This window comes from Lepisosteus oculatus, chromosome 5, assembly GCF_040954835.1.
Source record: "Lepisosteus oculatus isolate fLepOcu1 chromosome 5, fLepOcu1.hap2, whole genome shotgun sequence".
Classification (NCBI taxonomy): Eukaryota; Metazoa; Chordata; class Actinopteri; order Semionotiformes; family Lepisosteidae; genus Lepisosteus; species Lepisosteus oculatus.
The window spans coordinates 34,556,426-34,582,288 of record NC_090700.1 but is presented as its reverse complement, the minus strand read 5'-3'; the positions used below and the strand labels follow the sequence as shown (position 1 = coordinate 34,582,288).

Sequence of the window (25,863 nt, the reverse complement as noted above, 5' to 3'; positions counted from 1 at the left end):
CCATAGTCAGTAATGAACCTCTGTACTGGGTGATGTTGTCCATGACGTGTTAAAATCCACGAGTCCGTACTCTTTTATTCTTCACTTTCTGTACCCACTAGAGTTCATAGTTGAGACATAAGAACCTGAAACCTGTATGATTCTTTTATGCACCTTAGACTCTTTACAATAGAACAAGAAAACTTCATGATGATCTAGAACTCGGTACTTTTGTTAGTTTCCAAAGCAAAAAAAATTCTTATGTCAAATTTCCTTGGTAAGTTCACCACAGGAAATTCATACTTTCTCACGAATTTTCTGTAGCTGCTGGTGGATTTCACTAAGCTTTACTGCATTGGCCTATGGGCATATGGTGTGGCACTATAAACATTCCTTAGCCACATTTATCATGCTGTCTTGAAAATACCATAGTCAAAGTGCAGTACAAATGTGAAAATAAGTGTGTAGTTAAACTATTGTAAAGCACCTGAAATGTGGTAGAGAGGCAGAAGCAACTGTATTAAATTGTCTATCTAAAATGTCTTACATTATATTTGTAATACAAGTTATAGGACAAAGGGAACTGAACTTAATTGTTTTCACAGATTTGGAAAATATGCAGAATTATACTACAATTGTCAGAGATTTGCTGTGACACACCTAAAGCGGCTCCACACAATTTTAACATTCTATTTGTTCCTTTATAGATGTACTGTGTTTTACCATATGCCATCTAATATTCTCATATTTAGCGTGAGCAGTTCTTTAAATACATTTTGCTACCTGTTTTAAGCTGTATAAATGTGGTAGGTCCTGCTTTCTCAAACAACACCTTCTGTGAATTGTTGTTAATGTGATTTTGCTGTATAAAACATTTTCAAATGTATTGTCTTCGAAGCCAGAAGGATGAGTTTGGGAGGAGTAAAGAAACAGTGTAAATCACCTTGAAAGAAAGTCATATTCCATTAAAAAAAAACAGCTGGGCAGCAGAATACCTGACAACTCATCAAATAGTGAAATGGTCTTAATAAAAAAATGGCGTGGGTCCGGTGGCAATCCTGCTGAGTGCAATCATTGATTTTCTCCTGTGTGTCTTCTGTGCTTTATTACCTTCTGTTATTGCTAATCACACAACCCCACACTTTCTGATTTCTGCTCCGGGCATGTGGCTGGGTGGAAATGATTTTTTAAAAAGAATTCTGTATCCAAAGAGTAATTACAGACAAGAATCACCAGTGCTCTTCTCTGGCTGGACGAGCACAAAGAGTTGACTTTTTTAAATTAAAGTGGTTCTTCCAGCACCACCACCTCCCTCCCCCCGTCCTTCTGTCCCTTTTTTCTTTCTTTTCTGAAGCAGACAATGAGAATGTTGGATTATTACACAAGTCTGTAGCACTTCAAATACCCGCCTCTCCATTGTGTGTCTGTTTAGTGCATGAAGTGTCTGTCAAGTTAATACCCTGCATGTCCTTCTGTCAATCTACTACCTTGTTGAGCTTCTACACTAAAAGTCAAGTTTATTTAAGGACTCTATGTGCTTTCTGCAGTTACTGCAATTGTCTTTCAGTGTCAATATGGAAGTGTGCCACATGGTGCCTGTATTTGTTGTCTCTTTCTATTTTCAGTGCTTCCAAGATCAGTTTGCTGGTGAATTAGCCTGGATGTTAGTTTGTGTGTTTTTCTGCAGTACGTTGGTCATTACATCAGTTGGTGATGGCCCATCTTCTCTCTGTTAGCATGTAAGCCAGTCAGTAGAAATTTTCACTATGTTGGTGTGGTGGTCATTTAGTGCATCAATCGAAAAGCATATCAACATGCATGTGTGTCAATCTCTCAGTCTGTTGGCCTGTCCACACTTACCGAGATCCATGTCCACAGCACGGGGCCTCTGTGAGTAAGGCATGTTCTTGTAGACAGCATCCAGGATCTTCTCCTTCACCTGCGTGATGGTATCGCAGTTCAGGACCTTCACTGGGATCTCGGGGCTGTTTTCATTGTCGGGGTTCACACAGTTCAGTATCTGGGAAACAGAGAACAGGAAGTGGTTGAGCCCACAGAGGGGAGTTTCCTGTCTCACTGGCCCGGCCCTGATGTTGGCGCCACTCTCCACAGGTGCCTCTTATTGGAGTTAGGACCCATCTTCACAGGAGCCCTGAAAGGCTATTTCCTTGCACACCGGCTTCAGAAATTTAATTTCACACATACGGTGGGAAACCAATTTCAGGCTCTGGCAGGGTATTAACAAGCCATAGACCAAATTCCCAGTCAGCGCAATCAGAGTGTTTTCATTTTTCCACTATATGATTTTTTGCTTTCGTTAACTCCCCCCAACTTCTTACAAATAGTGCTATGACTGCTACTAAATAAACACAGAAATCTAGTGCACATCCCACAGAGGACACAGCTGACAACACGGAAATTAAAAATTCTGCACAGACTCAGTTATTTTCAAAATTGCTTACTGTTACTCCAGCTCAGAAAACATATATAACTGTGACATACAATAATGTTTGACAGAGAAAGTAAAATATTTTCAGAAGTTTTTCATATATGTCAGGTGAACCTGATATTCTATAACTGGCCTGTTTGTACATTTTCTCTCCAAATACATATTTACAGTGAACTGTTATATTAAGTCCTAAATGTGCTACTAGCATTGTGTTATACTAATGGAAACTATCTGAATTAACAACAAAATGTAAATGAAAGTATTGAGAAGGAAATACAAAATGCGAACCATTATCCCCTCCGTATGCAGATAGCTGAATTAGACAGGGATAATGTAGACAATCAGGAAATGTTTTTTTAAGATGGATCAGGATCAGCTGGTAGCATTCACGCTCCCCTAAGCGAGCATCCTAAAAATGTCCAGTGTAAACATAGCATCAATGAGCTGTGAGGATGATAAGGCTGTACTCATGCCTGATACATAGTATGTACCCCATAAGTGATTAGTTTCAATTGCTGAGTCTGGGAAATATAGCAAACTTACAGTATGAACTGGATTTCCAGGTTACAGAGATAACAGTTTCATTCATAAGAACAAAGGAAAAGTTGCCAACAAAAAAAGCTTAAGCCTAAATCACTTAGCTAGGAAGCCTGCTCTGGATACCCACATTTTTTTTGTATAAAGAAATATTTTCTATTCTCCTTCTTAATTAATTCTATTTCAGTTTTATATTGTGACCCCTTGTCCTTTCATTAATGAGTGTGAAACAATCACCTGGATGGACCCTATCTATAACCTTTAGGATCTTGTATATACATACTCAGTATGTACTGTATATAAAGTTCTTGCAAATACAAATCTCCTCTTAAATCCCCATTGTTCTATACTGAAAAGACTTAGGTCTCTTAACCTGTTTGCTTCTAACCATGAATCACTCTTGTTTGTCTTCTTGGAGGTCTTTCAAAGCCTATATGGCAGAAACTACACTTTTTTGTGTGCTTGCAAGGCCACAGACAGATGGCAATTTGAAATTGCAGATGCTGAAATACATGGGTTACAGAAAGAAAAAAAAGTGATTCCAAATAAAAAAAAGCAAAATGTTTAATGGAAATAATAGATAAGTCCCCTAAAGATTGCTCACTGACCAGGGTCTTGTACTCAATCTGCTGGCGGATGAGCTTGTCCTCACTCAGAGAGTAGCGAGCCTCTCCAGTGATGGCGTCGATCGGCCCTTTCTCCATCTGCTGTTTGATGGCGCAGTACAGCATGAAGAGAGGCTCCCCGGCACACTCCTGGGAGAAACACACACAGGAGAAAGAGGGGTGAGAGGTCTAGAGCCTTTGAGTGTACTGATGGGGAACAAGCATACCAGACACAGAAACACACACACTTCTGTGGCTGCAAACCCAGGAAATTAGTCATACCTCTGCCCAAATGGGCCTGCAAGAGCAAAGAGAGACAGAAAGACATACACGTAGGCAGACTCACACATACAAGACCATTCAGCTCAAAGTACTGTACATGCCAACAAACTGACAATCTAATTCAGGTTTGTGAGGGCGTAGCTTCTTTGTCTACCTACTCTCTATCTCATCGATTCCGACTCTACAAATGAACACCACCTTGACATCTATTTTGAAGGCCTTGTCCATGTCTTGTGGAAAATCTGTCACGTACAAACCAGTCTCTCCACCCCCATTTTCATGCAGCGTGGAAGTTAGGGGTGAGGATGGCAAATGCAGAGGGAGAGATTTGCCGTGGTGACTAGAACTCCCCAGGCAGGTGAACCAGACTGCCAACATCCTGATACTGCGACCTGTCTAACCCCTCTTATACCACCAGGCATGTCTGTCCTCCCATAATGCACTGACAGCTCATTTTCCTTTCTTCCCTCCTTGCAGTAATGCAAAATGGCAACTGAGAAGGCTGTTTTATTCCAGAACAGCCAAGCAGGCTTCAACACTTACTGTACATGAAAATCTTAATTTTGTGTTTTTTAGGTTTTCCCTGGTATGTTGCATGTTATCCAGGATGACAATTAAAGAGTTTTCTGTGACATCGTATAGCTTTGAAATGACAGCTTCCAGCCAAAAGGAGCTCCGACCTTTTCAATTTTATACAGTATAATTTATTAGATATTTTAACAGTAGCAGCTGTTGGCCAAGAATTAATTGGGCTAAATTGTACTATCCCACAGTGGATTTTGGGTGGCATGTATATACTAAAGTACCATGGGGTCTTTAATGACCAAGTTATCAGGTTTCTGAACTAATATCCCATCAACAACACAGCATTATCCAAGGCACAGTGTCCCTGGTTACTGTACTACAGTGTTGGTTTGAAAAATCTGGTCTAAAGACAAAAGAACCATGTAAAGGTCCACAAAGAAAAGCAGGAATCTGGATTTCCTTGGAGATCTCCTATTCTTGTGCTGACCATGATCTCGTTAAAATGTGATAACACTTCTGCTAATATTAAGTGTACTGCAAATACAGTGGACAAACAATAAACACATTATACATTAGAAAGAGCTAAGTTAACAGATCTAACTGGATCAAATGGAAATACCTGATTTATTCTTAAAAATACAGTACTGAGTCAATGTATAGTAGCTATAAAAGTTTTTCAAGCCTGGATAGAAATGTTAACTGAATAAAGGTAATGAGGACTGGACTGACACTGTTTGGAATACCTAATCCAGAGCAATAGAAACAACTGGAAAGAGAAGAGAGACTTCAAATAAACAAGTCAACAAAAATGAGCCCCATGAACAGAGGAAAGGTCAAAAGTCTGAAGAGTTCAGGTTCAAGATTACCTTGAGGAATTTATGAAGCAAGAAGGCAAACCAATTGGTCAGCATCTTCTCAGCTACAGACTCCGTCCTACAACAAACAGATAAAAAAGTACTTAATAAAAGTTGAAAAACTTGGTTGGTTCATTACAAAGGCAAATGTTAGCCTTTTCATGCAAGTCATAATGTACAGTACATTAGCCAGTTTGTTTACATTTGAGGAGTTCTGGAAATTGTACCTGGAGGCTGAATGCATTTTTAAGCAAAATTATATTGTTATACAGTGCAAATTCTGGACTTTGGCTGTTGTTTGAACATTATTTCAGTTTTACAGACCTACATAAGGATATGAATGGCATGACCCAGACACGGCCCTTTTGAACAGGCCAGTTTAAGAAGAACACAGTGAATTTCTTTAGCCTTCACTGTGTAGTACAGTAGACGAGGAAGGATTTCTGCACAGTGAGATATTTTCCTTCACAGGTCAATAGAAACCTTGAACAGTCAATGCAATAATGTTTACACTTGCCAAAATACAGTTCCAAACAACAATAATGTTTTAAGCTGCTCAGCGTGAAATTCGTCGGAGCTCAGTGTGAAATTCACAGGGCTCTTCTTAAACACAGTTTCCACTTGCTTAGAATCACAAACTGTGTCTAGTTTATAGTCCCTAAGTTCACCCCGGAGTCACAGGGGTTTAATAAACACTGTCACTCCCCCCAACCTCACCCAACGGATCTAAAATGTTGAAGTTCACAGTCAGCTCAAGGCAGCCTTTACTAAAAAGCCTTTCTTTCCTTTTCAAGGCCTGTTTTGTCAAGGACAGACATAGCGGCACGTCTAAGAAGGGCTCTATGTTCAGTGAGGACCGTTCCCTCAGAAGACTGACTCAAGTATCTTCAAATACCCCAGAAAAGAAAAGAAGAAAATGTTCCATTTATTTAAGAAAGCGGAGAATTAAAAGCAAAGAAAAAAAGGAAAAATTCTAGACAGACCGGTTCACGAGGATGAAAAGACATGAAAGGGTTATTCTTTTTACTCGAGGACTATACGTGCTCCCAATGAATACAAATGTGCACTCCATTTATCTCATTGCTTCTCGAGCTCCGGAGAACACAGTCTAGCTTCATTCATTCGCTCAAAAAATATATTTTCCTTCTTCTGTCTAATAAACAGGACGTGCAGCTGTTGTAGGTCTGGGAATCTAGGTATTCAGGGGAACAGTTATTCGAATGTAAATTTATGAGGAGGGAGCATTCGCTCATGAGTCTCCATTATTACCACCTTCAGTCTCCCCTCCTGCCAGAGTATAACACATGTAAATTGCACATTTCCTTGAAATCCTACAGAAGCTTACAATACAAAGGCTTTGACACCCCGTCACCTGGACAATCCCCCCCACACTTCTGATTTTCTCCTTTATCCAGTCTCTCCCCATCACAGACACACAGACAACTCACTAAAAGTGCCTGCTGGCAATTCAGCCTCTAACATGTTGTGAAAATTACCCCCTTAATGCAGTAGAAATCACTGGTATTTCACAGCAATCATACAGCTAGCACTGTGATTATGGACCAGAAATTGCAGCCCATGCATTCCATTACCAGTTGCTGGTAATGTATGAAAGGCTATGGGCAGATCTGTAACACACTAATGATTGCAGGTATTAAAACAGCATCTCAGTTGCTCCAGATATTAAGAGTAGGATGCACAAATATTACCATTATTTCTATTAGTTCCACTAGAAGTAAAGCATTTCTGCATGATTATTATTATCAGTTTATGTAATAGTATGGTCTGATTATTATTATCAAGTGAGCTAATAGTAGTGGTGGCAGTATTAGTGGTATCAGTATTAAAATTATTTTTCAACTTGATAGTGACGCCAAGATCTCATTCTAATTGAGTATATTGGGGATGCTGGCCTGCCCTGTCCAGATCTCTGTAGGTTGCCAAGCACTTTGCTGTGACACAAGGCACCACAGTTGAGTCTCTATGTTCAATATAGCTGGGAGGTGGCATCCAAACATCCCTATCGATTTGAATGGACTTGTATTCACCTGACGTTGGGACCCTTTAATTAATTTAGATCAACCTGTACTTCCAGAGCTCTCCTTCCTCCAGAATAAGGGGATGGATTATTCCAGCAGACTTTATGAGCACTGGTTGGTTGCACTAAGATCTTCATTTTCAGCAAGCAGTTATAAAAAACACATTTTAAAACACAAGGGTTCTATTGTTTTGCTTTGATGATGCTGAACAAAAGCATGGTGCAATCTGAATCAATATGTTCCATTCAAACTTCAGTTTAATAAAAATAACAGTAGGCACTGTTTCTCATTATTTCCCATTGTGAGCTGAGAGGGAATGCATTAAAAGTAAATGGAAGCTATTAAACAGTTTAATAAGCTCATGCAAACCCTAAGAAGGGAACAAAATAAATCCTTTTGTATGGAGCTGTGTGGAGTGAATTTAATTTCTCAGTGTTTCAATTGCAGAAAAAATCCTTTCAGTCTGCTATCCCACCCCCGCTCTCCCATGTCCCCCTTCCCTCTGTTGCTTCTAATTGAGTTTCATTAATGAACATCAGGGTTTCATTATCCTATGCTGCATTAGGAAGGAGTTCTCTTAATTCTGGTAAATAGGCTCAAGTGCTTGATTAGAAAAGCTGGAACATCATATGTGAAAATGCATTCTAGTAATAAACCATTGCCTTGTTCTGGATGGATGGCAATCTTATTAGAAACATAAAGAAACAAATGAAATGTTATAAAAAGAGACGGGCATAGCTCAGAGCGATGGAGCTGTTCCTATTTTAGCACTCGTGCTGTGTAATAAAGAGAGAGAGGCTGGGAGAGTTTTTACTGTTCCTCTGCATCAGAATTCTGCACTGACTGCCCAGTTACCCTGCCTCTTTCTGAATGGTCTCCAGGGCCGTTACAGGGCTGGGACTCTCTGGCAGAACCCTATGCCTATGGCTCTCGCGCTGCCCCTCGATCACAGTGCAGGCACAGCTAACGAGAACAACTGCTAGCAGCAGAAGAACGCTGACAGAGCCACAAGAAAAAGAAAGCTTTACAAAACGAAAAGATCGGATTGTGTAACAGCCTCTAAACCACAATGTCTCTGCGGACCATTTATACGAATAAAATGAAAAAAAGTACTCCAAGCCTAGACCTGGTCCTCTATTTGAATAAAAAGCATTTTGGAATATATTATTTAAATGGGAACAGCAGTGTTCTGTTTGAATACGTTCCTGTGAAGGAAAAAAGACGCAACTGCCTGTGTTATAAAAGTACAGCAGCTTTGATGGCGTGTTTAGAAAGAGAAGACTACTGAATTCTGTGGAGAAACAGGCTTTCTGGGACCTACACTTTTTGTGTTTAAACCAAAGCCTAAAAGATGATTTTCAATAAGGGATAAAACCTGACTTCAAACTATAAAGGTCTTCAGGCACACGACATGTATACACAGCAGCCAAATCAAACCGATCACTAGTATTAAGATCCAAGTGTCTTTTTTTCCCTTTCTACACAAGTTTCTACACAATCTCACAGCACCAATCTTACATTTAAAGTAGAAAAATGGTATCTAGTTCTAGGTCTGGGGAGCTGGTGTATCTGCAGGGTTTTTTTAGGTTTCTCCAAAGCATCAGCATGTGCAGACCAAGGAGAAGCTGTTCATTTGGTTCAATTAAGCCAGTAATTAACCGATTTATCTCATGACACGCTGAGTTGGAATGAACACTTGCAGACACTCTGGCTCTCTTGGACCAGAATTGGATAACCCTGGTGCAGAGGAGGAATACTGAAGAAGCCAGCAATGGTAGCATGTAAAGTTAAATACCCCTTTTAGCCTTCATTGTGTTTCAGTATGTATAAAACAGTGTTTCTGGTAAACATCTGTACATAGGAGCCACTGCAATGACAAGTTAAAAACAGAAGAAACCTGTGAAAGAGAGCACAGAGAACAGGTATAACTCTGTTATGTAGGACTGTTATATTGAGCTCTGCACATAAGTAGCACACAGCATGCATGCTTCTATGCACATCACATTATTATTGAGAAACTATAATAACTTTCTCCTGCAAGTCGATCCCTGAAACACAGGCACTGTAATTGAATATGCAGAGACCAAAAGCAATACTGTCATTGCAGACATGCCTAACTTTAACAAAAAGATGGGTGCTTCTGCCTTCACATTTGGGCCCACTGGAGCGATCACAAAGGTAACTCTGCTAACAGTTATGACTGGTGTCACACCTTGAACAGTGCGCATCATACCCTAAATGAAGGCTGTCTTTTTGATAAGAGTTGGCACACAAATATCTACCTCTACACCTTGAGAAAACAGCAGACAAAAAAGGTACATCTTACAAAATGTGAAAATTAATTATAGAGTCTGTGTTCTCTGCTGTTAATAGAAGCTGATATTTATTGTAATAATTGTCCAGGCTGGCATTTTTCCCTTTTTTTCCTTATTTGATCATGCCCGACAGACTCTACTCTCTCTCCTCCCTACTGCTGTGCTGTAGGAATAGAAGTCTGTCCTGGCTGTCTATTGTCTGGGGCTGAATATTTTTTCTTTATCTTCTCTCTTTGCTTTTCAAGGCCCACATACAGTATTAAAGACAAGATGGGTTATATTCAGCTTTACTGCTATGCCTCTCCAAAACTCAGCTAGGGTGCTAATTGCTTGCTCAGTATGCTCGCCAGCACATGCATATTTGCCAGTCATTATTATTATGACTACTGTTAATTTTTTATCCCACAGGAACATTGCTAAAGGAAATTTGGGAAAGGATTTTGAATGCAAGCCCAAAGGTTATTGCATTACCTGCTGTATCAACCAGTCACCATGTAGAAATAACGTCTCACTCTCATCTCTAATTATAAGCAGATAAACGGTCATTGAAAAGGCTTAAGTACATTTCATATTTTGTTGTTGACATTTCACAAAATGTATCCTGCTTTCAAAATGTATTCAAAATCCCTTTCTTATTTTGATATTTGCATATGGCATAAGCCATTTTGATAGTTTGCCTTTTTATTATTGTGTTTTAAACTGAAATGTAATATGTGTCTAGAATCAAATATAAACTCCCCCCCTCTCAAGCCTCTGTCTCACTTCTCCTCTGCCTGTCTGTATTCGTTTTTCAAAAACATCCATAGAAATCTTATAAGAGATTCCTCCTAACTGGAAAATTGACCCTTCTTGTTCCAAGCAGTGGCTCTTCACCTTTATTTAACCGATTTAAATCAATGTCTTTGAATATGGAAGCAAAAGACAGGAGTGTGGAAAAATTGTTAATTACAGTGAGAGTGCCTGGCGCATAGCTAATGCACTGAGAACTGAGGAAAACAGCTAAAATATGCAGCTTCAACTGGCCAGTGTACAGTCCTGCTGTATTAAGGTGTGTAGCTTTGACTATCCTGAACCTAATAGCCTGGTTCATTCAAGTGTGTAGTTTTGACTGGCCAGGCCATTACGCAGTCCTATTGCATAAAAGTGTGTAGCCTTGATTGGTCTGGGCATTACAAATCTCTTTTGAATTAAAGAGCATAATCATGGCTGGTCTGAGTAATATACAGCCCTGCTGTATTACACAGTTTCTTGAAGGACCACAGGGAATTGGCTTCAAATTCATGGCTGGGTGGCTTGCTCCTGATGTCATCATCCCTTTTTGTATAGAAGCGCTTCCTGTTCTCTTCTCTTAAACGCACATTTCTTTACTCCACTCATGTTCATGCGTGTTTCATTCTTGACCCTCAGGAAATCCATTTCATTTTCTTCTCAAGATTTTGAATACTTCTGTAAAGTATCCTCATTAATTTTGCTGCTTATTATGAAAGTTTCTCTGTCTGGAGAATTCCTGAGCTGCTTGTTCTTGTTTGAACCAATTCCAGAGCAGCAACATTCGTCTTTGCAATTCGGCAACACCAAAATTGGACTGTTTCCAAAAGACGTCATACTAATGCAATATACAATTGTTACGTAACTTCCCAGGAATACTTGAAGCATTAATTGATTTAAAATTAAGCAGGTAATAATACTATGGGGTGAAATTCAACCACTTGCAAAAAAGAAAATGAAAATTAAGTTATACAAGGAACTTTCCTACACTGTTCTGATCTGAAGAAATATTGAGTGGTATCAAGCTTTTCACCATAGAATCGGGCTGAACAGTGTAACAAAAGTCATAATTTATAGCAAGCTGCTCGACTTCAATGGGGGTGTTGAGTAAGAAAGGTTTGTCAGATCCCAGGATTCTCTCTCACTTTTACCCGTCTCCTCTACGGACACAGATAATGTGACAGGAATGTCTGTTCACTCACTGTGGAGCTGCATTCCACACCTCTGCTAATTAGGCTCTGACCACTGCTGGGGACTTTGTAATCTTAATTTTGCCTTTTATGTTTATTATCGTTGCTGGGGAACAATCCATACGAACAAATACCAGTGGAATTCTACACAGTGCGGAGACTCTCCGAAGGAGATGCTTCCACAGGGAGAATTCCCGATGGAGACTGTAGAGAATTTCAAAGAGGGGGTAATGATTTTCTTATTTTTCTGCCTTGGCTCTCTCCCTCTCTCTCAGTCCATGAGCATAAGTCAATCAAGGAAATATTCACAGGTGCACTTGGCAGGTGAACAGAATCTGAGCAGTAAAATATACTGCCTTCCATCTGAACAGACCCTCTTGCCTTTTCCACGCCTGCAGTTGCAGAGCATGTTAGCCTGGGTTTGTGTGTGGAGAGGGTGTTGTACTTTCCTTCGCGCAGTCAAACAGAATAAATAAACGCGATGGAACATTTCCTTCCCAGACAGCTGCTTGTACTAGTGCATTACCCAGAAGCCTCAAGGTTACAATGTGGTTTCATTTTAGTTTACATCAAAATCCATCTCTATTAAATTTCTCTGTAAATGAAAGCAAAACAGTTGCTTTATTTCTGATTCAGTGTTCCACATTTTAACCAGCTTTTGGCAGCAAGAGTAATTTAAAAAAGCATTGCAAATCGATAATCCCTAATGCTTAAAAATGAATGTAATCTAAAACTATGGAACACTTAGCCTCAAGCTTCTTCAGGACAAGGCTTGGGAGACCTTGGGAGATTACAGTATTATGTTCCTACTAAAGAAAATAATGAAAAAATACTGGGCTGTAACTGTCCATCTGTCATAGAAGAGTAACAGTGTAATCTAACTTGATACACCTCAGTTGTTAGCTTGGAGACTTATTTATTTATTTACTTTTCCTCTTGGCACCCGGCATTACATTAAATAACACGAGAGGAAATCAGCACCAAGACTGAAATATCTTCCAGGGTGGATTTCTGACATCTCCCAAACATGAAAGAAATTAGCTTTTGTTCTGTCAGGCTAGGTTGAAGCGACAAATTCTAAATGGTGCATTTGAACTGTCAGGTTCTTCTCCAGTGGAGACACATATATTTTTTTTTTCATTTGGGGGTGTCTTTTATTAACAACACTGTTGAAGCAGCAATGGCTTTCGCTTAGCCTGTCCATATATTTAATGAGGCCCTGAACATGTCATCTCCCCCTTCCCCCCTCCTTAAAGATTTAACACACCTGTCTCTTCACACAGTCGCGGAAAAAAAACAAGATCTTAAATTCAAAGGAAAAAATACAAACTGGAGCTGCTATTAAATTTTTCATAGCCTGCACACAGTCTAAGTGAGGCTGACAACACTAATACAGACTCAGTAAGTCTGGGTGGTAGGAGTAAAGTGAAGGGATCTCTCACCCCTCAGAATGTGCTGAATATTACATTGCCTCGTCAAAAAAATATAAAAAATAGATAATTGGTTAAACAGGCCAGAATACATGGCAACAGGGATTTGACACACGCTGTCTCTCCACATCATCGGGGCACTGGGGTTATGAACTTCTCCACCATTTGCACAGGCTGACCCAGACAAAGAACGAATCAGACACCCTGCCTTCCAGCCCAGCGCCTCCCCATCCAGCCTCACAAGGAGACGTCCACAGGCTTCTGTAAATACAGAGGCTTTGTGTCTTACGGCTAAATGTACTGTACAGCCCTTGTTGTTATGTTCGAAACCTCAACCAATAAGAATTGGTGGTTGGTAAAATGACATTTTCCTCTCTTTCTGTTCACAAGACAACTCCAGCAGCAAACAACAGTCAAAGTCCAAGAGCGACATAAAAACAGTTGGGTCTAGAAAAGAAAACCCATTGAGGCTTGGCTCTTGTAGCACCTACAGTTAGATTTGCCACAGCAGTTTTGTGTCACTCTCTCCAGCTTGCAGCCACCATTTTGTTCTCCCTGCTTGGTACCGCTCCTGCCCTAACCCTGCCCTTCTGCCTCCTGTGTTCCCTCATTGCACTCATCCCTCCTCTTTGTGTCTCGGCAACGTGACACTGCGATCCTTCCCTCTCTTGCTTGCCCTGCCCTTCCTCCGACTACTTCTTCACGAAGCTGTCTGCTGCCTGTCCTCGTGTCTCCCTACATTCCTCCCGTGCCTCCCTGCCCCAGCCCAGGCGATGTGGCCCGACCTGCGCAGCAGCAGCTTGGGGTGGTTCTTGCTCTCCAGGTTCTTGTCGATGAGGTCCGAGAGCAGGTGCTTGAGGACGTCTGTGGCGTACTCCAGCTTGCCCTGCAGGGCGGTCATGATGAGCGAGGCCACGTTGCCGCGGTCCCGCATGGAGAAGCTGCGCTGCAACTCCAGCGTGCGGATGAAGGTCAGCAGGAAGACCTTGTTGTTGATGAGCTGGGCGAACATCTTCAGAGCTTTCTCCACGCTCAGCTGCCCATTCCCTGGGACCTGGGGCACCAGCAAGCAGAGGGTTACACGTTTCCACAGTCCTTCCTGGACAATTGTGTTCTGTGGCATTTTAACTGTTCTTCCCAGATGCCATTATTACCCTTTAATATCAAATATTTCTCATCGCTCTTGTTCATCTTGCTCAGTTTGCCACTTTCTAAAGCATGTATTATTTAAATTAAGAATTCATGTTTTTTTCCTCATATAAAAATAGAAACACTCTTAATGTATTCTCCAATCTTTCAGTTACAGCACAATTTAATAGTTTTTCATGTTTCCAGACCTTTTACGACATGCAGGTGTTCTGCAATTAGTACTGGCTTGATGCTGACCTTCACTTTACATAATGAACGCCAGGTTTGGTTACAGGTTAAACATACCAAGGACAGCGTAAGTCAACATTCCTCGGCTGAGCTATCTTTAACAATTCTGACCACATGTCAATGTGATATCATCACAAAGAGATAACTTAAACAAGAGAGGTGCTAAAAAAACACAAAGTGAAGCACACTGGAGCTTTGTAGTATGTTGCTCTGAATGAGCAGCCATTCAGAAAGATGTTAACTTAAATGATGACTGAACTAATACTGGGAAATTTGGACATTTCTACTATTTGTTTGTAAGGAGTTGCTAGTTTTAATTTGGCACGGCTGTGTACTGATGATGTGCCCTCACCTCAAGCTCTCTCAACACAGGGTGGTCTTCGATGCCAGGGAACAGTACACGCATGGCGTAGGTGCGGTAGTCCAGGTAGGGAATGCCTGCTCGGTCTAGGTCACTGGTCAGCTCATTGATGTCTGTCTGCAGCTCAGCAAAGGCTGTGGACAGACAGAGAAGAGGTAGGTGGTTAGGAGATTACACGAGGCACTGTCTAGTGCAGCCACTAGAGCTGGGAGCTTCTGAGACAACCATATGTTGGGAAAAAAAAACACTAACAAGGTAATGGTATTTCATCAAGCCAGTGCTGATATTTCATGAAAGGGATCCATGAACTTCAGCAATAGCTTTATTCCATATAGTACAGTCAGCTTCCATGATATGGCTTGGTAAGCTCTTCCAAACACAATCCAGGAACTACAGGAATGAGTCTGTTGCAAGAACATTTGAGAACCTGAGGAAAGCCTCAAAAACCTATTCAATTTAGTAAGTTCTGTGTGTGTTCATGTGTGTGTATGTGTGCTGGGAAGGAGCAGTACCATATCTTACAGAATTCAGTAATTTAGTAATGTCTTCAGAATGCATTGCAAACTCTTTTCTATCTGATTGGTTTTAAAGCTTTTTTTAAAGAACATTAAAATCTGCTGTACAAAAATAAAACCAAACAGATTAAACATTAAAGTAAATGAGTTTGCTCTTTGAAGTAATGTGGATTTTAAAATTCAATAAAACAAAAAAATGCAACTGAACTCTCCTCACTGCAGCAGAAATGCTCACTTAGCTGTGAGCTGATTCTATAGAAATCAACATCTAAGGGTGCTCTACTCTGACAAAGGTGGTGTAGATCTGCCCACAGGATCACACGATTAGACACACAGAGGGGACAGAATCTAGGTATCTCCCCAAATCCTCCCCACAGGCAACTCACCTGCTCACATCCCATGTTTTAAACATTGCCAGCCTCAAGCAGATACCCATAAGCTCTATCAGTCTCCAGTTTAACCATCGTCAGAAAACAAAAAAGCACAAAGAACAAAAATGAAAAGAAACAGACGCATGAGGCTATACCCATGGCCATACTAACTGGGGAGTGGTTCTGACTGCTCCATGTTTTGCTTGTTGTTGTGTTCCATACATTTGATCACATTCACATTCATTCAAATCTGATTATTATACAAAAGATATCTATCTACTCTATACTATACATTGCTCTGCTTTTTCAAGGTTCTTCTACGTGGTTTTTATTAAGCAGAGAAGCCAAGCAGGAACCTAGGAAGAAGGCCGACACAGTTTGATACATCTGCCAGAGCTCTAACTGAGTCCTAGGGGACCAAACCGGGATTAATATCCTCCTGTAAACACTGGCTGGTCGCTATGGATACCACTTCCAAGGCGCAGCGAAACGAGCTGCTCGGGAATCTGAGCGAAAAAAACCGAGGAGAAGACGGCACGGAAAAAAAAAGTTATTACAGGTGATACAAATAATCTAGCCCCACTTTTTTTTTGCAACGCATTAACATCACAACTCTCGCTTCAGGGGTTTTCTCACATTAACTCCCATCAGCTCTTCCAGGTTTTTTTCTAGTTTTTTTTAACTGGATGCTTCTCTTTGAGATGGGGGAATGCAATAGTGGTATTTGGAGACAAAAGCTCAATGATCAAAATACTGTACATGGGCAAAGGTCAAGATTTACGCAGCAAACATTAGAAAAAGTTATTTAAGCACTTGCACTCAAAAACAAGATCCAATGCACTTAACACGCCTACTGTATGTACTGCAGAACATAAAAAATATAGCAGTGAGGAGGTCTTACTGACCATCATGCTTGGCTAGCTGTGAATTGATGAAGAATATCATCAAGCCAATTCTTTGGATCACAGTGAACCAGTACTGAGAACAGAAAGGTGGAACAGAAAGGCAGGACATGCTAACTATCTATTGTGTCATATGAGGTGAAGCAAAAAGTATGTGCTTTCACAAACTGCAATAAGGGTTTGCAAAATGCATGTTATGAATCGACCCATCTAGACATCATGCAGAGGAGAAAAGAGCCAAATTGAAAACAGTTTAATCAGCGCAAATGAGTCATGTCTAATGATCCAACCACGCTGGTTCATAAGAATTCATAAGAAACAAACGGTCATGTACACCCTGCGCACTCAAGAGAAAACAAAACAAATTCATGCAAGGAAATCTTAATATTGCTAACCAGCACAGATTAACATGACATAATGCAGTCTGTGTGTGACAATAAAATCAAAATAAGATGTTCTGGCCATTGTTGAGCAGAGCTGTCTTAAATATTGCCTTCCTTTGGTGAAGACTTTCCACTGAGATCTCAAATTTTCTTGTTACATAATTCTAGCTCGTTAGCATAAAAATGAACATCTTTGCCTAGTATAAATTTAGCCCGGCGCACAGCATGGTTGTAAATGCTGTATAAAATTGGACCAGATTTCATTTGCATGCTGCAAAAATTATAACAATGATCCTGTGCACTTTTATATAACATTTTTACCTATTATTAAAAGGAAGCATGTTTAAGGAGGATTTTTATTTTGCAGTTTCGTCCTTTTCAGGTTTTAGAATTTCTATACTGTCTCATTTGTAAGCTGTAATTTGTAACCCTGTGATTGATATTTTATCATAATGAAATTTGTACAGACAGACATGGGGTTAAGGTACTATGAAAGTATTTTCTGCTGTTTTTTTTCTGCAAGACACTACAGTTTGTGCAATCTGATATGAATTAAACAACACTGAAGTGGGAGTGATCATCAGTGTACTGAAGATACTGATACGATATGCTTTAATTATTTACACAAAGGGTTATGGTTCTCTGGTACAAGATGGTCAGCCATTTTGTTGAAACAAACTGCCTGGGATTCTTTATGAAAATAAGAATATAACGAGGTTGTAAATAAAAGGAGGCCATTTGACCCATCATTCTTTTTGGGATGTTGGTAGAACATATTCCTCCAAGGATGTCATCTACAGTAAGTTGCTTCTTGGAGGTTCCCACAGAATCAGCTTCATCAACATGACATGTACCATCCGGCAAGTTGTTCCAGACATCTACCACATTTTTACACAAGTTTCTCCAGTTCTCTGTTCTGAGTACATATCTTGTAACATCTAGTTGTGCCTTTAAGTTCAATGCTGAGCAGTAAAGCTAGCCATTAGGCTGACTTTGCCATTTCCTTTCAGGAATAGCATATGGGATCAAGTAAAATCCAATAGCAGAATGGAATAATCATATAGATTATCATTGACAGCTCAATGAATAACTTTCCTAAAGTTAAATAGGTTAGAATGCTTCCTCTCTTGTCTTATGTTTTTATGTACCATGCTCTTGTCTCACCTTCTTTGCACTCCAGGGCCACACGGGACTCCAGGTTGTCCATCTGCATCTGCAGCCTCTTGAGGGTGAGGTCGTTCTCGCGGGACTTGCGTTTGTAGGCGATGAGGACAATGATGACGATGATGAGCAGCAGGCCCCCGCCAGCCGCGATGCTGACGATGGCGGGCAAGGTGAGAAGGCTGTCCGAGAGCACGTGCACGGAGCCGGGGGAGACGTGCAGGCCGCCCACCTGGACCTGCACAAAGACAGAAACAGCCCCCCCTGTAAATACGCTGGGGTCGGACTCCCCTCCACCAACAGCAGGCAACAAACTTTTCCTGTTAAATCAGACCTTGGCACTGCACAGCTCTACAGAACCACTGAACTGCCATTTCCCAGTGCTGCAGGAGTTCCAGAGTACACACAACATCATGAGTCCTGGTGGACCCACAGACCCACACTATCTGTTGGTTTTTGTTCCAGATGAGCCCTTAGTTACATGTTTTTTTGACAATTGTATTGCCATAATAACAATACAATGAATTTAAACTGTGCATTCACAGCTCTTAAGCATGTGAGAGCTTTAAGCTTTGTAGTTTGTAAGTGAAACAAAATCCCATACTTGTGACTCGAAATGAAATGCAAATATTCAATTGAAGCAACGTCTTACTGTACATCAAATAAAGCTTCAATTACCTAAACCAGCAGGTGTGTAGGTCACCTGGACCAGGATTGGGAGTGGAGGATTGGGAAAACAATTGGTAAAGGATCTGTGCTTGCAGAGCAACAGGAGACTAGGGTTGGCACAACGAGGACTGCCGCAGAGGTGGAAAAAATACAAAGGACCATGGAGTAGGTTCTTCAAGGACAGAGAAAAAGACTGAGGAACCAAGATGCCGAGGGAGAGAAGGATAGACAGGCAAATAAACTGACCAGCACTTTGTGCTGCCCCGTGAGGTTCGGCGGCTCACACAGGAGCTGTGTCTCGGAGACGGTGACAGAGCAGGGCGTCTCCCCGATCAGCACTGTGTAGTTCAGCTTGGCACCTCCTGAGGCTGGTGGCACCAGATTCCTGCCCTGGGGGAAGATAAGAATATACACAGAGGGCTGTTACACTGCAGGCATGTTCTGGCTCACCCACAGCACTGTAAAAATAACAAAAACTGGATATGAATACTTGATACTACTCGTATAAAAATTGTAGAGTAACACATTTTTAATCTGCAGTTGGCATCTTGTGTGTCTTGGAGACAGAAATCACATCCTTCAGGGTATTCCCAAAATATAATCAACTATCAATTTTACTAGTGTTAGAGATGTTTTAAAAAAACAACGTCACCCATAAAAGTATTTTTGCACTTAAATCCAAAAAGGACAAATGTGGTTTCACTATTTCCTTTTAATGCCATGGTTGTAACTGTGTTATGACACTTGAGGGCCACAATGTGTTTTTAAATTACTTTACATGATCATTGTGATGAGGGTGATAAAAACCCTATACGGTATATGTAAGCTGCTTTAATTACATATCATAGTGGATCTACATTAACCAACCTGCTTCTATTGTTCCAACAAATTCTAACCCTGTATAACCCAGTTAGGCGTCCTCTATTTACAGAGGCCATTAGGGGTACTGAAATGAACCAAGTACAAGACAGAGCGAAGATGGAGGTTAACAAACTGAAAGGATGCACTATTAAATTACCATTGTTTGGAATGTGAGAAGACAGACAGAAAGCCATGACTTAACCTAAGCAGATGAACCAGCTGTCCAGAAATCACAGGGGATGAACACAGCACAAAAACGTAAGGATGGATGTGCACGGGTTTCAGTGAATATCTCCTACCTTGAGGATGATGGGGGAGCCAGGCTTCTGCTCCAGGATGCCAGTGACACTGAGGGGCTCAAAGGAAGGGTTAGGGTAGTAGATGAAGTTAGTGTTATTGTAGATAAGGAGTGCCTGGACATTGTTGAAGATGAAGCCAAACTCGTCGGCTCGCTCCACTGCATCAAGACCTGGGCGATACTCTGTGGTGAGGGAGGGGGCCAGACAGGTCATGGTGGTGGAGTTCAGGACTTTACACACCTGGAACAGGAGCAGATGGGAGGAAAGAAGAGTGTCAGAAAGGCTACTGCATACTGGATCATAAATATCTTTGTTTTGGAATCACCAGTTGTTTATAACATTGGTTTTAAGCCTCCAACTTCCAAAGGAGGAACTGTGGACACACCCCCTCCGACATTACTAACTGTTACTGCTAACTATCATTTTACCACAGTACAAACTCCACAATGTGAGCAACCACAGCAGACTAAACCCAATTAAGGGTTGTCACAGGGGAATTCTGGTTCCAGTTATGGCCCAGGGATAAGATGTTTTTTATTGACTGTATTATCTTTGTGATCAGTTCCATTCTTTTTAATGTTGCCATTGGGTCAGACACTTTAACAGACAGTTTGTACTCAAATGACACTCAAATGTATGTTTTCAGTTGCCAGTTATCCTGACAACAGTCAGGCACCACTCTCTTGTTACACGGCTCAGATGATGTTAACTATTTTTTATCTTTTTTGGAACATTGATCATATCACCACGCATTTCCCAATGTGATGTAGAGACGCTAATGCCAGTGTTCTTCACAGACTTGATTTTTGTAATGTTGTGCTTGCAGGTGTATCCAAGCATGTTCTTAACAAGTTGCAGCATGTTCGGAACTCATCTGCCATGTTCTCAGTGAAAATTAAAGTGCATAAGAGTATATCACCTGTTTTCAATTCCTTTTACTGGCTCCCTGTAGATTTCAGAATAAAATTGAAAAGGCTGCTGTTCACTCCTAAGGACTTTATTTCTGACAACATCAGTGAACTGTCTTTCTATAAAAATGCCTGTCGTTTGCACTATCTGCCCCTTTTCCAAGAGCAGTGGTTCCCTGTCCCGCTCCTGGTGATCCATGCACCTGTTGGTTTTTGTTCCAGCAGAGTCCTCAGTGACACAATCATGCCCTTCATTGAGTTAATAATAATAAAAAGATTAATTTGAACTGTTCCCAGCTCTTAAGCATTATGGAGCTTTAACATTTGTATTTTGGTAGTGAAATAAAATCAAAAACTAGAAGCAAAATGCAAATATTCAATTGAAGCAACGTCTTAGGTCAAGTAATTGTTCAAATATCTAAAACCAGCAGGTGTGTGTGTCACAAGGGCCAGGATTGGAAACCACTGTCATACAGCCAGAAAATCAAGTCAGTCTCACTTACAAATATGGCCTTAAAAATTAACATTTAGCATGTAAAACGTAAATTTAGTGTAATTTATGGTATCAAATTGTATGTGCATGTGTACTAGATCCTAGATCTGACTTCCCAAGAAAATCATTATATAAAATAAAGTTGACTACATGGAATAATGTATTTGAAACTTGTCTTGTATACAATGAGATGTTGCTCACTTATATGTGAATGGATATACACTGTATTGAGAATTGAAAAGAGACACATTTGGTCATTTATATCTTCAGGTGATTGGTTTAACAGCAGAACCATATTCTTCTTTGTCAGACTTCAACTTAACTTCAGCCTCAATTTCTCACACCGGTCATTTAATCTTGGTAACAAAATAAATCCATTGAAGTTATAGAAAAAAAATACACATTTTGAATTAAGCACAAAATTGTGAACTTTGTGAAAGTACTGTATGATGCTGCATTGTTGCAAACTCGCATTCAAGAACCCATGAATTGCAATGCATTGTGACCCTTTCTGCTCACTAGTTACTGTAATGTCTAACATAATGTGGTGTACTGTAGGAGCGAACAACTTTGTGCAGCAGACATTTCACCTCAGAAATGTTCCAATGTGATCTGTACTGTATGCAGAGTTAACAAGTAAGTAGTGATTGTCGGCAAAACCATCTCAGAATCCAAAAACAATATTTCCATTGGATTAAAAGATATGTTATTTGCAAGACTGCTTGTTTACAATGTATAAGGCCACACTGTGTTACTGGAAGTTTTGTTGTCTCATTCTGAATCGCAGAATGTTGCACTGTGCATACCTGGAAATTAAGTCTATTTTGTGATGTAAATTGGAGGTTTTACAAGTTACTGTGTACATTTAATTTTTTGTGTGATTTCAAATGCACCAATCAGTGCTGATTCTTTCTAAACCCAAAATATAAAAATAGCATTGCAGTTCCCCTTTTAAAGCAGCGGAAAGAGGACAGACATTTTAGATAATCAAAATCAGGCAGGTCAACAGTCAGAGGCTGATGTTGATTATACACAGCCTGAAAGTCAGAAAAGTCATGATCTATAAGAAAAAGATAAATGTTTAAGTCAATGCAGAGTAAAAATTGGAAATCCAAATACTGTACATAAAATTGAAAGAACACCCAACCAAAACACAAAAATGCAAGTTATGCTTGAGCTGTACGTAGTCTTCTTGAATTTGAATCTCATTAACGTCTGTCACACAATGCATGGAGCGTGAAGACTGCTGTGTCCTCATCATTACCACAGCATGTAAATAAACTGTTTTTAATGTATGCAAAGAAAGACTCTTCTGCTTTCCACATGTACTCTAGCCACCCCCTCAGTGAATAAACACTCTTCAGACTATGAAGGAGCTTGACACATTCGAGTGGATCTCTTGCCTTCCACACAATCCTTGATAATCTTTATCCCCAAGTCATTCACTTCCACCCCAAATGGACAGCAATGCTGTGGATCTGACTGCTCAATTGCGAATGTGAAATAGGACATACAGTATACAAGCTTGAGAAGATCTTACAGCCAGAGCTCAGTGATTTTCTAAATAAAACGTTTTATGAATACAAGGCAAAATTTCCCCAAGGACCTCCTGACAGAGCAGTAATATCAGTGTAAAAATGAAATCGATCGCTCTAATGCACTCAAGTGCAGGGAGTTTTCATTTTTCCCCCTTCCCAGTTTCTCTGGGGAAAAACTTAATTAGAGCTAAATATCTTCAAAGCTCAATAGAGCCGACCTCACCCCTCCCTTCCTCCACATTCTGGTGAAGAGAAACAGAGGGAAGACAATCAATATGAACTCATTACACCCCAAAACAATGACAAAATTAAAAAGCACAATCACAATGCAGAAGTCATTCTTTGACAGAGTAATGCTCCTAAAAAACTAGGCACATACATGGAAGTTTAGAATAGAAACTGCAAAACATGTTTCTACTGGATTTATGGAGATGTTTCTCTGTGCTAATTCACTGTGCATAAATTAGGATTTAATTATTAGGAAGCTGTTGCAGCATCTTCCCACAGAGCGTACAGCAAGTTCAGATGAAAGTCATTTCATCCCACAACAAATTTCCATAGAGGTAATACTACAATCAGAGAGTAATTTCTGTGCTGGAAGACTTCAGTGTCAAACACTGGAGTACTAATAGAAAAATGCTAACAATCATGCACTGTAAATGTAGGCTGTAAGAAGTGGAATGGACAAGATGAATAAATGAGAATATGTAATAAATGACATACAATATGGACTTATATTGCAATATGGTAAAGCTTTATAGTCTTAAATTATATTTCCATTCTTATACACTGTTGTTTTTAATCTTTTAACTAGGTACTGTAGGTCATTTGACAGCAAGTTACATTTTACAGCGATGATCTGAAGAGCACTCATTTACTGTATACTGTATAACATTTTTCTGGAGCAATATGAGTGGAGAGCCTTGTTTTAATGTACAACCGCAACATTTCTCACAGGATTTGAATCCATCTGACTCTCCAGAGTCCAGAGCCCTAACCTTCATTGAAAAAACACACCTGTACTACCGTGCATCCTCTCACTCACTGCTGGAAGTTGTTCAACAAGATACTGCAGTGCCCAGGTTGCACTCTGACAGACTGGACTTGGAGACCTCTTCTGCTAGGAGCTTAGCTCTGGGGTTACGCACCTACGACTGTGTAAAAGACCTTACACACAAATAGGAGATAAAATAATTCTACGCAATTTTATTCATTAAACCCAACAGGTAGACACAAAGTTTTAATAAAAACTTGAGAGGTTGGGCTATATGATCCAGGTGTCACGGGTTCGAACCTGGGTTATGTGACTAGGCGACTGTGATTGGGATTCTCTAAGCAGTTGTGTGTAAGGAGCTGAGGGCAGGGTGGGATCAGTCAGCTGGGGATCTCTCGGACCTTGACAAACATGCAGAGCTGTCAGTGAGGAACTGGCTTCTCCTCTTAACAGTGCTAAACCTCCAATATGGGTGTTTGTGTCACTTGTAAGGTCTTGTAAGATGAGTGGCATGAAGGAGGGCAGGTCTACTATTACCACCGCTACTCCTACTACTAATAAAGATTTATTACCTCCCTTACTAGCAGAAATTGAAGAATTTCTATTGGACTAAAGGAGAATTTGAAAACTTTAAACCAGCCAGATTGAACAATGGAGCCGAGCCACGACATCAGGATTAACCCAGTTATTCTGACAAAAAACATCACAGAGGATCTTTAATGAGCAGCTAGTCAGGAACTTGATTTAAATTCCAGTCCAGACGAAAGAGCGCCACCTTCTGGCCAAGCAACAACCTGGCATGGCACACCCTGGAGTTCTCCAATCCCTCTGATCAGATACTGCCCTGCCTTTCTCTCATGTCTCTCCTATTCTCTCCTTCTTGTGGTGTTGGTGTGTCTTCTCTTTGAAGGTCTTTTAGTACTATTAAACTGAATAATAAAATAATATATATATATAACCTTCTCCAAAACAGCTTATTAAACTTTAGCTGTAAGTGTTTTTACTTGACTGAAATACTCCCATTGCCTAGTGTGTTAAAAAGTTCAATGAAGTGAGGAATGGAAGACCAGCACATAGGTTTCAGGTAGTTATTTCCAAAATATGGTATTTGGAATAAGTTCTTTAAAAATCCAAGCACAGATGCTTTCACAGTTATGCACCCTATGTTATTTGAAAACTCAATGCACTCCCAAGTTTTCCTAACCCACTCTACCATCTGCTTCGCCATAATTTGATGCTGTAATTTTTTTTAGCAACACACAGTCTTTGCACCAAGTTTTTCTGAGAGTTGTGCTCTGACAGCAGATGTCGGATCTGGAAGGCACGCTGCCCGCAAGCAAAGTGCGAACTCAACAGCGAAGATTAATGCTACGTATTTAAACCCAAATTTCAGCAAAAGGAAAACAGGTTGCTAAGTCAACAGCACAACTTGTCAGTGCCGAAACATCCTTGGGAGTGAGCACATAATATAGTTATGAATAAACTGACATCAAGGGAAAAGCAGAGAGAAGTAATGCCTAGCAATCAAGGTGTAATTCGGTGTTCATTACCGTGATCTATGTTGCCTGATACACTGGGCTGTGCAGAAAGAGTTCCTTTTATCACAAGGCACAGTCCTTGAACATGAATGTCTGCTGTAAACCTTGCAGACACTCCCCTGTGACGATGTCTTAAGGTTGATGGCAATAAAATGGCCTAATGAGCTTTCCCCTGACCCTCTCTAATTAAAAAAAAAACTCAAATTAACATTTGCATTTCTATCATGTTTTCAGATTTCTACTTGAAGGGAGAAGGGAGAAGAGAGAAATCCCAAACACTGAGCAGAGTTTCGCTGTAACAGAAGAAGACATCAGCACTGAGCTCTCTTTACTTAAAGTTCTTTGTTAGAAGTAACTTTTAAGAAAACATATAGATTAAATTAGAAAAAAAGCTTAGTTCAGCTGATGAACAGAAAGCCGAATGAACAGAAGTCATTTTAACACATTTCCTGCAACCTATAGCTGTTAAGGTATAGTTGTACTTCACTGTGTTATACTGAATAAGAATGGTACTGTGCTA

At 40.3% G+C, this 25,863-nt stretch overlaps 1 protein-coding gene across 1 annotated transcript in view; it reads right to left on the bottom strand.

The window, feature by feature from the left end:
* The window catches only part of plxna2 (plexin A2), a 226,267-nt gene that overhangs the window by 19,288 nt on the left and 181,116 nt on the right, over positions 1–25,863 (bottom strand). The window contains exons 18-25 of the mRNA XM_015342690.2: positions 19,873–20,112; positions 18,959–19,102; positions 18,047–18,281; positions 14,703–14,845; positions 13,759–14,027; positions 5,244–5,310; positions 3,574–3,720; positions 1,840–1,999 (exon numbers count right to left, since the gene is read on the bottom strand). Coding sequence (XP_015198176.1) covers positions 1,840–1,999; positions 3,574–3,720; positions 5,244–5,310; positions 13,759–14,027; positions 14,703–14,845; positions 18,047–18,281; positions 18,959–19,102; positions 19,873–20,112 — 1,405 coding nt within the window. The remainder of the gene's footprint in view (positions 1–1,839; positions 2,000–3,573; positions 3,721–5,243; positions 5,311–13,758; positions 14,028–14,702; positions 14,846–18,046; positions 18,282–18,958; positions 19,103–19,872; positions 20,113–25,863) is intronic.